This window comes from Podarcis erhardii (genome assembly GCF_964252035.2).
Source record: "Podarcis erhardii genome assembly, chromosome: 6".
In the NCBI taxonomy this organism is placed as follows: domain Eukaryota; kingdom Metazoa; phylum Chordata; class Lepidosauria; order Squamata; family Lacertidae; genus Podarcis; species Podarcis erhardii.
In genome coordinates this window covers 71,248,189-71,266,437 of record NC_138510.1, presented here as the reverse complement: position 1 = coordinate 71,266,437, position 18,249 = coordinate 71,248,189, and the positions used below count along the sequence as shown (strand labels likewise).

Below are 18,249 nucleotides of genomic sequence, written 5' to 3'. Positions count from 1 at the left end.
GTCAACTGCAACACGTTGTCCTCTAGTTATTTTTCTTAGTCACCAAGCATATCCAAAGTGTTATCAGTTAATGAGTCTAATCCGGAAGTCAGCTGTTGATGAAAATGCCTGCTGAAATCTTCTTACTTTGGATGTGCTGTTTGTTTTTTTGTAGTGTGGCAATCAACAGCTTTCCTCTATTCCTAAATTACTGTTTCTTGTAGCCATAAAAACATTGGTGATGGGGCTGGGAAATTAAACAGAGTGATGAAACATCCACTTAATGTATGCGAAGAAAATCAGTGAGACAAAACAACAACAAAATTGGTAGAAACACAGGAAAGGAAACTGTCTTCTACTGAGTCAGACACAGTGGTCTTTCTTGCTCAATAATATCAACACTGTGTAGCAGTGACTTCCTTGGATTTTAGAAGCAAAGCAGATACTCTACTGCTGAGCTATGGCTCCTCCACCAAGTCCTGCCATGTGGTTGAGAACAGGTACACAATACTGTTCACGCCTAGGCCAGGAACTGTGGCTTCCAGTTTTAAGCTGTAGTTTGTCAGTGATAATTGAGCTATAATTTCCAGGATGAGAGAACAATCTTGCTAGAACTGTATTAGGGCTATCATACGTCCAGAATTTCCTGGGCATATCTGGGATTTTTTAGGCAAATTTCCTAAGAGAACTTCATTCCCCCCCCCCCCGGGAGATTTTGCAAAAAAAAAGCTGAACAACTTGGCCTGCTCCCCTCTCCAAAAAAACCTCAACAACTTTTTGAAATATGGCAACCCTAATTTCCTCCTACATTTAATATAGGTGCATATTAGTGCCATGGAAGGTGTTTGAAAGCGCTGGGTGGGACAAAGAGACGGAGAGTTTTCAGGACCAGAGGGGAAAGTTCTCTTTCCATTGTGCCAAGTGGTAGTTGGGGCTTCTATCCCTGACTGCCACATAAAAGGGGATCACTAACTTGCTCAATGAGAGGACACTTGTTGACCTCTGCGCTCTTTCAAAACACTGGGAATATGGGGACGGTGGCTACATAATATATTTAGTATTAGTGGACTACATATTGCTTCAGTTGTGGTGGTTCCTAAGCCTTTGATTTGCACCGTGCCAATGCAAATCCAGAATATCTTGTTGTATCCCAAAAGTTTTCCCGATCAAGTACATGTAGGGATGATTGAACATGTCCTGTGTTGCTTAAGAGGAAAACTTGAAGCCTGGACATGTGTCTGCCCCAGTGGGCTTGATCCCTACCTTAGTGAGTAACTGGCCTAGTCAGGAACCGTAGTAATGCAAATACATCTACTTTCACTGGAGATACTTCTCTGGCCTGAATCTGACATTCTTTAGTCCTTCCCTGGTTGAATATAGATCCCTACTAAATGAAGTGTTTGGCTTGAGCACAAAATTTATTTTAGTCTCCAGCTGTTGTTTTCTGTTCAGACATGTTAGATTTTTGTGGCATTTTCACTGGCTTGATAAAAATCACCAGCATTATATCACTCTTCTCCAAAATAGAACAGTCGTACTAATGTTTAATAAGAGTTTCCCATAACCCTTGTTATAAGACCTTGCTAAGATTATGCAGTTCACACCAAAGTTTAAACATGTTCTCAAAGCTCTCTTCCTTCATAACAAATATTTCAGGGGCCCGAAGGAGCTCCAGGAAATCTAGGTCAAAGGGGCCGCCCAGGAAAAAAGGTAATTCATCTTTGTTCTTCTGTCATGTATTTGTATTAATTGAGGGCCTAGCATTTATTTATTAATAATGGACAGGTCGTAAACAAACAATTTTGAAACAGAATGTTAACAGGATTTTGGGACTCTTGTCTGGCTCTCCAGTGCAGTTTGCATTTGGAATAACATCTTGTATTGTCTTATCTTTGACTCTTAACCTCCCCAAAAGGGGGCAAAGGGACAGCATGGCCCCCCAGGAGAGATTGGCGCCACAGGTGACCGCGGGCAGCCTGGAGAAATTGGTCCAAAGGGTTCAAGAGGAACTAGAGGCCCAATGGTTGGTATACAGTTGTTCTCCCTATTACCTTCACGACAACCCTGTAAAATAGGTTAGACACACAGAGAGAGAGAGACAATGTGACTGGCTGAAGAACCCCCAGTCGGTTTAATGGCTGAGTGGGAATTTGAACCTTGATCTTCCTGCTCCACGATGCCACACTGACTCTCTGTTCATTTGTTTATCCAAACTCTTATAGAACTTGTTTGCCTATATTTTTAGCTCATTAGGGTATAGGGTTTTTTTTAATGCATTTGCATTTTTTAAACAACAACAACATTGTGCTGTACCTATTTGCAGAGATATATTCTGAAATGGTGTATTCAAAGAAGCAATCTGCATCTACTTTCACCAATTATTTATATCTATATTATATGTGTTTTCATTATTTTTATTTTATTTTGTAAATATATGTTTATTAAAGATTTCGTCATTTACAGAAATACATGCATTGTCTCTTTTTTCAAGTTTTGTTTTTTACAGATGAGTTTCATTTGTTGTGAGACATTAGTGTTCCTTACAGCATTATTTTTATGTAAAAGTTCTATTTCTGGTTCAAATATGCTGAAGGTAGACTTTTTAATCTAAGCTGCATTTATTCTTGTTTCCTTTTAGGCTATTTTTTTTATTTTAAAAAGTAGTTAGGAGAATCTGCATGCTTATACCTTTTTAGGTGCATTTCAGGAGAGAACACCATCAAACCTCATGCTTGCATTTTTTTAATCGTATGATTTATTAACTTTTTAAATGTAATAATAATAATAATAATAAATTTTATTTATATCCCGCCCTCCCCAGCCGAAGCCGGGCTCAGGGCGGCTAACAACACTAAAACAGTACAACAACTGTACAACAAATGTATATATCCTACACCTTTAAACACTTGGGTTCCCAAGGCATTTGGTTATATAAATATTACTACATTAAAAAGAAAAAAATTCTTTGGCATGAGCCAGCCACTATGAACATATGTTATGTTGACAGTATGTGTTTGACTCTCGCAATTTGAAATCAACGGGATTTATGTCTGCTTAACTTGGGTGAGGGTTATGCCCTTTGTGTTTTTCTGATCAGAAGGTTGATTGAGAGCTTAAGTAATTAGTAATTAAATTGTGTTTACTCCTGTTTATACATACAGGGACATTTAGGGTCAATGGGATCTGCAGGAGAGCCAGGAATTCCAGGTTATGGGGTAGGCTGTACTTTCTGTTGAGTTTGTTGACTGTGTACCATCTTTGTACATTGCGCTACATTTGTTATGGCCCATTGACTTGTGCAAAATAATCTTATACACCCTCCACCCCACCCCCATTTGGGAGCTTTGCTGTCTCCCGCTTGTGGGGGCCACTTGCCCACCCATTCATTAGTCAGAAAGGGGAGGTTGGTTACCATTGGCAGGAGGCCAGCTTAGCCAGGAGAGCCGGACAGAACTACACCACCACATAATTCGCACACGCAGCCTGGTATCAAGGCATGTGTGTGGATTCCTCTGCCCATTTGTCCCTTGTCTGCTTCAAGATGGCCATTCTGAACGAAGCCTATTGAAAGCTGCCATTCTTCCCACAGCTATACTCAAGTCTCTCTTTTTAAAAAATAAATAAGTTGTTTGAAGTAACCATCAAATTTCCATTTTTCAAGAAAATTATATTTTAAATAATCAAACTGAAACACACATATTTGATAGCTCCGTTTTATTTATTTATTGTTGGGAAACTTTCATTTTTCAAGAACATTATCAAAAAGGCAAACTGCCAAACACATGTTAGATTTTATTTACTTCTTGTTGTGATTTTTTTAAAAAACATATATATATATCTTACCTTTCTTCCGTCATGGATCAAAGGGCATCCTCCATCAATCCCAACAAGACCAGAAAACACATGTGGTAACTAAAACTGAATCTGGGCCTGTTGAAAACAGGTTTCTGTTCCCAAATGTTGTGATCTATTGTCTTCAATTGTCCAACTACGCTGTTTGCCCGACATGTCACCTTTGACTGCATATTGAATACATAACAATGCAAACAGGTTGCACACATGGCATGGCGTTTATGTTTGTTTCTTTTCCTAGGGTCACCAGGGTCAGCCAGGCGCTCCTGGCCCACCAGGAGCCAAAGGAGAGAAGGTATGAAGAGTGGTAGCAAATACTGTAGTTGACAGAGGTGGTTGCTGTTGGCTAGAAGTCTCAGAGGCTCACAAAATAAGCATATATTTTACACATGCCCCTCCATCCACTTATAATTGTAGAGTTGGAAAGCACCATGATAGTCATCTTGTCCAACCTTCTGCAATGCAGAAATCTTTTGCCCAACATGGAGCTCGAACCCACAGCCCTGAGATTAAGTGTCTCATGCTCTACCGACTGGGCTATCCCTGATTTTTACACATTCTTATTTTAAAGCTCTGAGGGAATAATACTGTGTGAGGAGAAACCTCTGAATATTATTAATGAAATGACTTGGGTTGGGTTGCAAACATTTATGCCAAAGCATAAATCCTCAGGTTCGGTTTATAGCACAGATGCACTGATGCTCAGCCATTTTGCGTGACTGATGACATTGTGCTAGGAGCAGGGCATGTGCTGATTTTTCTAATCCGTGTTGTCCCTTGTTATGTACTGAGTTGAATAGGATCCAAAATGCAGCAGTCTGACTTGTCCAAGAACAATAGGACCCAGAATGCAGCAGTCTGATTGGTCCACAGGAGCCACCCAATCCAGCTCCAGGTGGAAGTGAATCCACAACCTGATTGGCCTACAGGAGAATCCTGGAATTAGCCAATCACGTGGGGCCCATTGTGTAAATAATGTATATAAAGCAGACATTCTGGGGGAACTTCCATTCCTCCTCACCACTATGAGCTGAATAAAGAGCATGAAATCCACTCTTGACTCTATTTCATCCCTGATGTAGCATATGCTGTGTGAGGTTTGATTCTTCCTGTCACATCAAACTTTTAAAAGAAAAACTGCTCCCTTTCCCTTATGGGGTATTCTGGAGTCCTTAAGTGGCGAGGCTTCATGGCCAATAAACCATTGATTTGTCTCTATTTCAGGGTTACCCGGGGGAAGACAGCACAGTGCTGGGACCACCTGGGCCCATAGGTGAACCAGTAGGTCTTTCTTTATCCAGAAAACTATATACGTGATTCAGAATTGAAAGTATTCCCAAAAATTATACAGTTGCCTCCAGAGACTACACTCATGTTGTGCAAAGATGTGTGGAAGTGGTGTAGTTGCTTTGAAATACGTTATGTTTAGATTTGTACAGGTTCTAGCTTTTTCATTGCTACCAGCAATTGCATGTGTGTGTTTTTGGAAAGCAGCAATCATAAGGGGTATCAAGGGGCAAAACTAGAAGTGGCACTAGATGTGTAATTAGAAACTGTGTCAGGGTTTGTAAGACATTTAATAATAGGGGTGTGAGGGCAGGGGTAGGGTAGAGATAGCAGGACACAGGGAGATGAGGTTTAATGTTTTCCTCCCCAGTCACAGTTCTGATAAAAATCAGACCTATTTTCAAAGTAAAACAAACAAACAAACAAATCCAAAACTCTGTCCTAGTTTTTAACACTTTTAGTATCTCATCTGGTTTGACCCAAAGGTCAAATGTAAGGTTAAATGTAACATTTTAGAGCGTTCGAACTTCTGTATAAATGCTAATTCCGACAAAGATTTTTAGTGTCAGTAGCACCAGTAATTTAAAACATTGTTACTATAGAAATCAGGCAGGTACCTACAATTCTATTTCATCACTTGCTCAAAACGATTTTGTTTTGCCTTTGTTTTTAGACAATTAATCTGATTCCATGATGATAATCGGTTTTGCATTTTGTTATTTCCTAATTTTGTGGCATTTTGATAATTTATTGTACACAGAATGTTATTTTTTTAATGAGTTTGCAGTTCTAAAATATTCTTATCAATAACTAAAGTATGATTAGTCCTAATTTCTTGAAATTACATTTTCAGTTTGTTTGTTTTTGGTTTAACATATATGTGATTCAAAACCTCAACTAGCCATAGTAAAAATAATTTTGGACATCATTTATTGTATTGACTATGTTTGCTTTGCTTTCTTTTTCCTTTCTTTTTTTCTCTTCTCTCTCTTCCTGCTCCCCCGGCCTGCTCAAAGTTACTTTTGAATATAAGTTCCCCTTTCTTTTTTTTATTCTAAAGCAGCCATATTTCAAAGAAATTTTAAACCATCTGGACTTCTTGTGGTTATTTCTCTAGGGCCCTATTGGTGAACGTGGAGAGAGAGGAGAACCTGGTGATTTTGGTTACAAGGTAGAATTCTGCTTCCATTTGTATTGATATGGGGCGTACTCTGTAGTTTATTCTAAAACAGCAATAGAAAAAAATCACTCTTTCGTACATGTGAATGCATGTTAAGTACAATATCACTAACATTATACTAACTTACCGGGGAGTAAATTCTGTTAAACTCAATGAATCTTTGTTCTGTCTAGACAGGGCTGTAGCTAGGGGGTGGCGAGGTGGGCCTTCGCCAGGGGCGCAGGCTATTGGGGGGCGCAAAATCGGCTAAAAAATATGTCCATAAATATTTATTATTGCCTCATAAGAAATTGTTTTAAATAGAGGGTGAATTGAGTGGGTGGAGGGGTGGGTTGGAGGAGAGGCGGAAAGAAGAGCTAATTTGTCTGTGGCTAGGGGGTGCGATCTGGATAGTTTTGCCGGGGGTCCAAGATCACCTAGCTATGGCTCTGTGTCTAGATATGAATAGAATTTCAATGTCAGTGATATTGCAAAAGACAGGGCTAGAGTTGACTATTGCCAAAGAAATTATGGACAGGATCTGATACTAGAAGCTAATCAGAATTCAGGTTCAACTGTATCAGGGTCACCACTGGAAAACTGGGTAAAGATTTGGGAACTGGCTGGATGAATAGGGTTAAAACTTGTTGGGACATCTGTGTCATTTCTAACTGCCTTGCCCTGATCCTGAACCGCTTTGTTTGCTCCTGACCCTATACTGCTACTTGTCTGAATAGAGATCCCTTTCTTACAGGTTAGAGCCTCTGCCTGTATGTGTTGGGCAGGAGCCAATAGGATGAATAGGATCAAAGCCCAGGCCAAATGCTTTCTGACAACAACGCCTTGAGATTGTGGGCAGTAGCATGGCTTTAAGACTTGGATACAGTATAGGGGTAGTGCAGATACAGACCAGAAATAAGGATGCATAAAGGCATGTGAGCATTTTTCCACTGGCAAAAGCCAGATGGATGAACAGGTGGTTGTACAGAAGGCAAGGGCAAGATTTACCAGGCTATCAGCCAATAGGTGGAGCAAAGGATTAACAGATTAATGCAATATGTTGCAATAGATGCTTTAGGACAAAACAGGTTGAATGGGGTGTATCTGGGGTACCTAATGCTATGGGCAACAGCTCACATCATCCCCAGCCAGCATGGCTGGTGGTCAGGGATTATGGGAGTCCACAACACCTGGGGAGATGGACTATATCTTGAAGACCAAGTTCCAATAAGGTGATTAATATACTGAAATATATTGAAACAAACATGTTGGAGTACACCTTGGCTCCTCTCAGGCTTGTCGTCTCACCAGAAACTGATAGCATTAGTTGCCTGCCCAATAATATATTGCACTTCCTATTTCTAGGGTCACATGGGGCTTCCAGGACTTAGAGGTGCTGTTGGACAACAAGGGCCACCAGTAAGTCTCTTGTGAAGTAGGTTGACTTTGTGCTTTGAAAAATATAATAAAATGAATGGTACTACTATATTTGTTACCAGCCGGGAAATCCCTGTTCCTTTGCCTTGATGTCTTCTAGGCTTTATTCATATTACTTTTTTTTGCTTTTTCCAAAGGGTGAGCCAGGTGAACGAGGTGAACCAGGACTAAAAGGAGAGAAAGGATCTCAAGTAGGTAGAAAAGAGCAAGACACATTTTTTTGTGATATTTGAAATTAGAACTCTGCAACACTAGACAGACCAGCAGTTTCATTTATAAGCTTGCTTGTTTTGTTAGCTTGTTTCTGTCTCCAGAACCCATTAACTCTAAAAGAAATATAATATATTGCTGAAGCTGCTCTGAAAGTGGGATATATATTCATAAGGAGGATGTCATTTGCTGGAAAGTCCTTCTCCTTAACCCCATCTGTCTAATTTTACATAAAAAGGGCATTGTGAAAGAGGTACCTGTGAGTTTTCAGAGGCAACTCTTCGGCCACTGTTGGTGAAAAAGCCTTGGGCAAGATGATGCAACAAGGCAGTTCTTATTAACCCCATTAGCTTTGCATATCTCATCATGTCTGGGATGAGGAACCTGTGGTCATCAAGACTCCAGCTTTTCCCATTAGATGGTACCTGCTGCACTTTTCAGCAGACAGTGGCAACCTGCAAAGGTCTAGGGTTGGCTGCTGGAACAAGAACTCCAGGTGTTGATCTCAAGTGCAGCGAGCTTAATTTTCATTGTGCTGTGATATCTTGAGAGGCAGTTCCTAGAACGAAGCTGTTAGAAAATAAGCAGATGAAGATCTTCACTGCTGACATCAATGATACATTGGGCAGCAGCATTTATGGACAGCTGCCTTTCTGCCTTCGTCTCTGTGGATATTTTTAACCATTATATTTTTGGTTGTGAAAATATGCTTCTTCCTTTGGGAGGGGGGAATCCTTTTATTTTGTGACTTTAATCCTTGAATCCTTTTATTTTGTGACTTTAAAAGTAAACTCGAGAAGCCAGATCTGGATGAGCATTTGGGCTGATAAAGGCCACCATCAAAAGAACCACACAACAAACTCTGCATACCTTGCAAAACTTTTGCCTTGTCTAGTTTTTACCAGCAGTTCCCCCTTCCTTTGCCCTCCAGCACATTTGGAAATAAGGTTAATTTCAAGAGCAGTGATGTGGCATTTGGGGGCTGCTCCTCTTGGGCACGGGGAGTTTGCTATCCCACTGAGCATGCACGAGATCCATAGGAGCTCTCTGGATTCTGGCCATGGTACAAATCCATTTGAACTCATTTGTAAAGAAGGTCCAGCACATACACGTTTGGCGTAATGTGTATTGGGCAAGTTCCAGAGCACCAAGTATAAATGTTCCACTTCTGAATAATACTTTGAATTGAGGCTGCAGTGAAAGCTGCCAAAGAAATGCTCTGCTCTTCCACAGAGTGACTTTTAATATGTTTTTAAAGGATTACATAAGGAAAGGCTTTTAATATCCCCATTGCACCTTCATACTTCCACTTTCCACCAAGTCTTGCTGCAATAAAGTTGTTTTCTGAAGGGTATGTGATAATCTGTGACTCAAAGCAAAACCACATTTTATTAACTTGCATATCTCAGTAGTTCTTTAAAGCCTGCACTGTGATCACAGGCCGTTTTGGCAGGGTGTAATATAGAACCCCAAATCCACAGCCTCTTTGGGCTCCTTTCAAACTTTCTATCATGTCCCTTGGGCTGAAATTTTATATCAGAGTTTTATTCCTAAAAATAGTTTTAATAACCAAAAGCCTAGTGAAAAATGCACATCTTAAGACTGCAGTTAAACCTGTGTCCATAACTTGAACCATACTGTGCTGCTAAGTTCTGCAAAATGCATCACGTAGAACAGGAATCCAAATAAGAAATGAACCACTTTTCTTTCACATGGACTCCAAATTGGTAACAAATGTAAAATTGTGTAGGAGGGTTCATATCCAGTGTTCATAAGAGCCAACTTGATCTGGTTAATAGCCCATCTAGTCCAGCATCCTGTTCTCACAGTGGCCTATGGGAAACCTGCAAGCAAGACCAGAGTACAAAGAGCACACTCCAGTAACTGGTATTCAGAAACATTAGTTCCTCCAACTATGGCTCATAGCCATGGATAGATTTCTCCTCCATGAATTTGTCTAATCCTTTTTTTAAAGGCGTCTAGGTTGGTTGACATCCCTGCCTCCTGTGTGAGCAAGTTCCATAGTTTATAAACTATTGGTTCAGCAAACCTTGCAAATTCCTCTCTCCCCTCATCAGTGCAGCCATGAAGAAGAGATAGGAGCATTTGCTTCTTTAAAAAAAATAATAACTGCAGATTTGCGTTTAACCTAAAGTTAACCATCACAGTGTTTTATTGAAACAAATCATTTTCTTAAACTCTGGTTTTAAAGTTGGCTTGTTCCGTCAAAGCCTAGTTAATATTAACCACAGTTTGTTGGGTTCAGATGACCCTGCAAACTGGGGCCAGTCAAAAATGGAAGCAGAAGCTTGCAAACTCACAGCCATGAGGCTCACCTAGGTTTGTCCTTAGAATGCACTGGGGTTTAGCATTACCTCCAAAGCAGGGAGGGACATGTGTATAATCCTGTCCCCCCCCCCCCCCATAAACATACACACAGATTTAGAAATGAGATTGTGTGACCCAGCCCAGCTTGCTTTATTTTCTGTTTATGAATATTGCATTTTTAACGTCGGGCAGCAGCAGTGATTCAAAAGACAATGATGCATAATAATGTAGCTTACATTTATAACAAAGAAGCTGCTGTAGAAATTAATGATCGTTAAATGACATTGTCCTGGTTCAGACTGAATGAACCATGGTTTCAGCCCTGGTTAGTAAGCAGATATTAAACCAGTTTTCCTGGCTTGGATGACACAGGACTCTTATTTTACGCGGTCTTAAACACTGAAGCAGTATGTATTCTGGCAGGGGCACAATCTGTTCTTGGGCTAATATAGAGCAGTTAAAAGTTGAAAGTACTCCAGTGATGTTTTATTTATTAATAGGAAATACCACAAATCCTATAAATAGGGGACATTTTTAAAAAACAAAAACAAAATCCATTCTAACTGACCTGTGAGCAACGAGGATGCAATTCTGCCTTGCCCATTCATGCTCTTTCATAAATGACATGTTGCTGAAACAGAATAATCTCGGGGAAATGATAATGTGCTTTTCTGAATGAATGCGGTGCTTTGACAGATTTTGTACTCAAGTAGAAAAAATATCCAGCCGGTTTATGATCTTAGATTCCCCTGAAACTGAAGTGATTCTTGTGTTCTTTGACCCCAGTGCTAGATAATAAATATCCTCCTAGCTTCTATTCTGCTTTTATGTTTCATTGGCTTTGTCAGTGAATACATGTTTTGAAATTTCTAGGGTCCCGCTGGGAAAAAAGGAATGAGTGGTCAAGCTGGGAAACCTGGGATGTCTGTAAGTAAGCAAAATGTTTTATTAATAGCACACTAGATTTCAGGTATCAGGTACCCACCGCAAATGCAAGTATCCCTGTATTGGGAAGTTTTAAATGTTTGACATTTTATTATGTTTTTATATGTGCTGGAAGTCGCCCAGAGTGGCTGGGGAAACTCAGTCAGATGGGTGGGGTATAAAAGAAGAAGAAGAAGAAGAAGAAGAAGAAGAAGAAGAAGAAGAAGAAGAAGAAGAAGAAAGCAGTGACATGTAGTGATGAAAAACAACTAATCAGATGGAATTATATTCACTAACATGCAAAGTAGAAAAACTGGTTTAAATTGTACCATGTGTATATTTCACCTTTATATAAACACTATAAAGGGAAAACACTAGGGCCTAATTTTTTTTTAGCATGCTTGGACACAGTGCTTTAAAGCATGAACCTGTTCTTAGATACAAAAGGAAGCCCTACGATTTCAATGGTAATTTGTAATGAAACCCACAATATGGGCGTGGGGCAGGGGGGGATCTCACTGGCATATTTTCAAGTATCCCCCCCCCCCCGGAAAGTCCTCTAATATAGATATTTCCTCTTTTCTGATTTTTTTCCATAGTTGCATAGTTGTGTACAACATGTTTGTTCTTCTGCTACAGAAGCTGAATGGCCTGGACGGAAAGAGTGGTTGTAGTTTATGTTGCTAGGTGTTGTACTTTAGCAGTCCTACTGATTAAAAAAAAAAAGGCATTAGCCAGTATCATTTCCCTAAAACAAAAGAAGGAAAATCCAGAATATAAAGTGTCTCCATTCAGAGAGAAAGAATATCTAAAAACAAATTAAAAGTTGTCTGCTCTTAGACTTAAGTAACTTTCTCAAGGTATATAACTGTACTTTTTTTAATTGTGTAAAATCATGTTTAGCATAGCTTAGTTGCAAATAGTGTGCTCTTCAGGGTTGTCCTAATACATCTCAAATTTATTTCAGGGTATACCTGGTCCTTTGGGTCAGAAGGGCGTACAAGGCTATCCTGGACCAGAGGGCATTCTTGGGAATCCTGGAAAGGCTGGCTTACCTGGACAACAGGGCCTTCCTGTGAGTAGTACTTGCATGGTTGTTTTCCACATGAAAAAGTCTTTAAATATTCTCAGTGCATCATAAATACCTGTAAGCAAGAACCATATAGAAGAAGGAAATTCCATAATTTCCTCTTGCCCTATTGCCACCTCTCCCTGAGGGCCAGCAGCACTTGTTTGAGAAGTAGCTACATCATTTGTTTGCCAGTATGGTTCTTGTTCCATGCCATTGTAGTGTAGGGCCAACTATGTCTCCACCTCCGTTGTTCTGCCCGGACACTGAGGTCCAGCACCGAGGGCCTTCTGGCGGTTCCCTCGCTGCGAGAAGCCAAGTTACAGGGAACTAGGCAGAGGGCCTTCTCAGTAGTGGCGCCTTCCCTGTGGAATGCCCTCCCACCAGATGTCAAAGAGAAAAACAACTACCAGACTTTTAGAAGACATCTGAAGGCAGCCTTGTTAATAATAATAATAGTAATTTATTTATACCCCGCCCATTTGGCTGAGTTTCCCCAGCCACTCTGGGCGACTTCTAATCGAGTGTTAAAAACAATACATCATTAAATATTAAAAACTTCCCTAAACAGGGTTGCCTTCAGATGTCTTTTAAAGATGAGATAGCTACTTATTTCCTTCACATCTGAAGGGCGGGTGCCACTACCGAGAAGGCCCTCTGCCTGGTTCCCTGTAACCTCACTTCTCGCAGTGAGGGAACCACCAGAAGGCCCTCGGAGCTGGACCTCAGTGTCCAGGCTGAACGATGGGGGTGGAGACGTTCCTTCAGGTATACAGGGAAGCTTTTAATGTTTAATAGGTTATTGTATTTCAATATTCTGTTGGAAGCTGCCCAGAGTGGCTGGGGAAACCCAGCCAGATGGGCGGGGTATAAATAATAATTTATTATTATATTATATTTTATTTTATTATGCAGAAGCATCTGACATCCTGCAATGGGAACATATTGATCAGATTCGGCCACCTTTCTGCACAACCTTAGTGGCTTTTTTTCTGCAATAGCAAATCAGTTCCAGGAGCCCCAGTCTGTTTTAGGTGCAAACCACACAGAGCTTCTGTAGCTTCACAACACCTGGATAGCTCAGCTGGTTAGAGCATGGTGCTGATAATGTCAGGGTTGCAGGTTTAATCCCCGTACGGGACAGCTGCATATTCCTGCATATTTACAACCCACTTTTCATCAGCAGAGTTACCAGGGTGGAATACAACTGCTGAAACACCACTTTCTATGTATGCAGGAACCCTGGCCAGTTTTACACCCGATCACCCTAGTCTGCTTTGATTTAGGGCCTTATTTATCTAAGTCATTGGGGGTTGCGAACTTAGTGCTTATTTATGAAATGCTAAAAGTCAATTTCTAAGTAACAATGTTTTTCAATAGACAGCATGTCCTCATTTTTAAATAGTATTGTTAATATCACCATCATTTAATCCCGTTTCCGAGCACAATTCAAAGTGTTGGTACTGAAGGAGCATCTCCACCCCCATTGTTTAGCCCGGACACTGAGGCCCAGCTCCGGGGGCCTTCTGGTGGTATCCTCCCTGCGAGAAGTGAGGTTACAGGGAACCAGGCAGAGGGCCTTCTTGGTAGTGGCGCCCAACCTGTGGAATGCCCTCCCATTAGGTGTAAAAGAAATAAACAACTATCTGACTTTTAGAAGACACCTGAAGGCACCCCTGTTTAGGGAAGTTTTTAATGTTTGATGTTTTATTATGTTTTTAATATTCTGTTGGGAGCTGCCCAGAGTGGCTGGAGAAACCCAGCAAGATGGGCAGGGTATAATAATAATAATAATAATAATAATAATAATAATAATACCATAATTATTTAGATAACAATTTATAGGATGCCATCATTGTACTGATGTTGTGTAAGAGTGTGCATGCAGATAAATGTATGAAGGTGTGTGTATCAAGCATGGCTACTTTGAAGAAACAAAAGCATGTGTTTGGCATATTGCTCAAAAAATATGGAACCAGTGGTTGATGTGACTATGTATAACTTGCTTGTCAAGGGTAACAGAGGAAGCGTGGGACTAGCTGGACTGGCAGGATATCCTGGAACTCAGGGACCAAAGGGGTTACCAGGTATGCCAGGAAACACTGGACCACCAGGACTAAAGGTACTTCGAATGGGGAGCTTCTCAAGCCGGCTGGCACTGTGTTTGAAATCTTTCTGCCCACTCATTCGGAAGTAATATCAAAGGCAGAACTGCAGCTTCTACCAAAGCTTATGCACCTGGTATTGTGGAAGTATGCTCCTTCCCTCTCTGAAAATGCATGTATGTAAGTTGCCTTAAAACAAAAGGGTTTTTCTTATAGGGCTTCCCATTTATTTATTTTTAGGCTCTTTACAAACTTTTGCAGTTCACACTAGTATTTTATAGGATCACAAGGGCGACCTGTGAAATCTGAAAGCCCTAATTAGTCTAGGAGCGGTACAGACATTTCTTCTGCTCCAGTGCAAACTGAGCTATCTCTCTGAATTTACTTCAGGAGCAAGACAAGGCTTTTTGAAAGGGTAAAAAAAAAAGGGGGGGGGAGCATTTAATTTCCCAGCGGTTTGGAAAGAAAGATTGGCACAGCCTGCTCTCTGTACCAAAGGGAAGGCCAATTAGTTTGTACTAATTGCCTTGAAAGGGACTGCTTTCTGTTTTTATGATAAGTGAATCAAACTTAAAGTGAACTACTGGGAGAGGGGAGGGGGTAATTATAACTGTCATTATAATTGCATTTGTTAATACTGTGGAGGAATGTGGGGTTGTCAGTTTATTGGTTGCTAATATTGCCAGCTGGGTGCACATTAAAACAGCAGAGTAACCCTAACTCCCTGCTTAGGGGATCCATGGAACTTTGGATTCTTTGGACTGAATGGCACCACTGCTCCCCACCCTGAAACGCCGCATATCAGGATTCTTTGCTGGCTTCCATCAGTGGCAGAAGACCCAACAGTGTTTGTTTCCCATCTGGCTGGGCATAATAAGGGTTTCTGCAGCAGTGAAGCCCACCCAGTTCCCCAGGCCAGAGGCATGTCGATTCCACCACATCCCAACCCCCTCCAGCAGTCAAGATCAAGCTGGGGTTGGTGGAAAGGAATATTCCTACTGAGTTTACATGCCTGGTGGACTGGGTATTAGGGTGTTCTTCCTCCAGGTTTGAAACAAGGAGTTGTTATTTTATTTCAGCAGCGTTGGCTTTGCTTCTATGAACACACAATGCAAGAAGTCTCACCATTCAGTCCAAATTAGCTGATAGTTTTTTGCTTTTTTTCAAAATTCACCAACAGAAAACGAGGGGCCAAAATTAATGACATCACACAAGCAACAACAGTTGCCCGCCACCATTGCCAAGATCAGGCTGATAAGCTGATAACGTATTCAAATCCGAAGCACAGTTTTGAAATAATCCTTTAATCGCTGAACCTCAGAATCAGGGTGAATTCCTGTCAGGAGTAAGCATGGACCAATGGTACCAAATAGTATGGGAAACAGCCTTACTAGAAAAATTAACCAATAAACTGAAACTGACACAGGGACAAATAGAAGAAGATGCCTTCACCCTGGTATGGCTCCCCTTTATCACATACACAGCCCAACAAGACAATGACAATAATCCACCAACAGCATACAAATCAATATGGCTAACCTGATCCAAAACACACACTCACACATGAAAACAAAGATCACCACAGTCATCCACAAATGAACAGCCACACCCTAGGCCAACCCCAACCTCTCTCACCACCAAAGGAACACAAGTGAACAGCAGAGAACCCGCACAAGCGACGCTAACACAAAACCTCACATATATTAAGTAAAATAGAAGCATCACCACCCGACCCCACCCCCCACTCACCTCTCCCGCCCTGCACCTCTTTCCCCCTATTCTTCCTAATGTCTCAACAAATGAAACTGATTTGGGGTTTGTTTGTTTTTTTAAAAAAGTGTTACGTGGAATAAATATGAGAGAGAGACATTGCACATACCTTTGTAAATCAAGAAAATCTTTACTAGAAATACATTTTTTTAAAAAAAAGAATCAGGGTGAATTCTGCATCAGCAATCATTATCTATGGTTTCTTCATGAAGAAATTCCAAGGCACTGTATGCTTCTCCTGTATAAGAATAATAATGAGTGTGTACTTTCCCTCTTGTTGCAGGGTGAACAAGGGCTTCGGGGTCATCCAGGAAAGCAAGGTAAAAGAGGTCATCCTGGGACCCAAGGCGATCAAGGCCCCCCGGGAGATCCTGGCCTCAAGGGTCATGCTGTATGTACCGCCTGTTGTATGTAAAACAGTTTTTAGTACCATTCAGGTGCAGTTTCATATCTTAATCTTCCTATCTGCTCATATTCCAGGGACAATCTGGAGATCATGGTTTGATGGGATTTCAGGGATTCCCAGGTCCCAAGGTATGTGAACCCAGTCCCAAAGCTAAGCATATTTACATCCCATTAAATGGGAAATAGTTAAGCATGTCCTTGACTCTCCCATTGGAGCAAATGGAACTAACACGTTCTTAAACTTTGTGTGGCTGGATCATGTCCTTTTTAAAAGCTGAACTGTAAGACATCTGTCGTTCGTGAAAGATCTTCAGCGAGCACTTCTTAATTGCCCTGAGATTGGAGAGCAAAGGATATTTCACTTTATGATACAGCTACAGTAATTTGACTGGAAGTGCATTTTCTGTTGAGGCTTTTTCACTGTATCAGAGATCTAAAGAAGAATATTGCAGTACATAACATTTCATATTTTATATTAGTTTCACTTTCATTTACTTTAGCTTTTTCTCTTTTTTTTAGACAAATGCTTTTTTTAAAAAGTGTATCAGATGTACTATGACTAAGCTTTTACTTTTCATTTTTTAGGGTCCCGAAGGTGACCTTGGTTTAATTGGAATTTTGGGACCTAAAGGCCCGGTAGGACAAATAGTAAGTGATTCTGTCTGTTAATAAACTTACTGTTCACTGTACAATCTAACTGACACCTCTGCAGTTCCCATGGGTTTATAGTGAAAACTCAGACCACTTTCCTCCTATGCCAGCAGATAAGTAGGAACAACTGAATTTGAGGACAGGTGACCCAGAGCAGAATTTGTGAGAGTTGTACTTACACCTTGGTTGACCCTGGTTGAGGCAAGGTCAGGTGACCTGCTTCTGACAGAAAATTTGGGGGTTACCAAGGGAGGGCAGCACATTGCCAGTTATATACTTTAATTCTAATCACCATGGAGGCAAAATTTGCTTTTCTGCAAGATTTAATGAATTAATCAGCACCATTGAAGCATTAACCATAGATAATCCTGTTCCCCCACACAATCCCCAGCAATTAACTAGCCATAACATTTCAAAACTTGCCGAATAGATCACTGTGCAATCTGCACAAGCATACCAGTTAAGGATCAATTTCTCTTATTACTTACTACAAGTAATGGTATTGTTTGTCTTTTAAGCTGAAAATTACGTCACATATAGATAGGGCTCTTAGATAAACAGCAGAGGTCAAGTTCCTTTCAGTATTCAGGTGTTCATAAATGCATGTTCAGAAATACAATAGATTTGGTGTGCAAATGAAAGGGATGCAAACTTGTCTATTTGCCCTTCTTATATCCAGAAACAGAGCTGGCCTTCTTTGAACATGAATTTCATCTCATATCATTTCACTATTGTTTAATTTTCACCGGGCACAGAATTGTATGTTCTTTAAATAGTCAAATGTCACACAGCACAGTACTGTCGTTAATTTATTGCTCCGAAAAAAATTTTGCATTTTGTTTTTAGGGAAACATTGGCCCTGTTGGTAATGAAGGCATCATAGGTCCAGCAGGCAAACCTGTAAGTGCTTGGTCTTTCCCAGCATTGCTTTTCATAGTATGAAGGTTTCCACACTTTGAACAAGAGAACTCTTTTGCATTGTAACATGCATGCAAGATAAAAGACTTGTTTTGTAGACAAGAACACGAGAGCACTGATTTCCCTTAATAATCCAAATTTTGCCAACCTGATGT

The 18,249-nt window shown here is 40.6% G+C and overlaps 1 protein-coding gene across 1 annotated transcript in view; it reads left to right on the top strand.

The window, feature by feature from the left end:
- COL24A1 (collagen type XXIV alpha 1 chain) overlaps positions 1-18,249 on the top strand; it is a 168,022-nt gene that overhangs the window by 130,968 nt on the left and 18,805 nt on the right. The window contains exons 38-52 of the mRNA XM_081865636.1: positions 1,636-1,689; positions 1,895-2,002; positions 3,141-3,194; positions 4,073-4,126; positions 5,056-5,112; positions 6,236-6,289; positions 7,643-7,696; positions 7,852-7,905; positions 11,126-11,179; positions 12,144-12,251; positions 14,260-14,367; positions 16,404-16,511; positions 16,601-16,654; positions 17,111-17,173; positions 18,023-18,076. Of these exons, the coding sequence (XP_081721762.1) occupies positions 1,636-1,689; positions 1,895-2,002; positions 3,141-3,194; positions 4,073-4,126; positions 5,056-5,112; positions 6,236-6,289; positions 7,643-7,696; positions 7,852-7,905; positions 11,126-11,179; positions 12,144-12,251; positions 14,260-14,367; positions 16,404-16,511; positions 16,601-16,654; positions 17,111-17,173; positions 18,023-18,076 (1,038 nt within the window). The remainder of the gene's footprint in view (positions 1-1,635; positions 1,690-1,894; positions 2,003-3,140; positions 3,195-4,072; positions 4,127-5,055; positions 5,113-6,235; positions 6,290-7,642; positions 7,697-7,851; positions 7,906-11,125; positions 11,180-12,143; positions 12,252-14,259; positions 14,368-16,403; positions 16,512-16,600; positions 16,655-17,110; positions 17,174-18,022; positions 18,077-18,249) is intronic.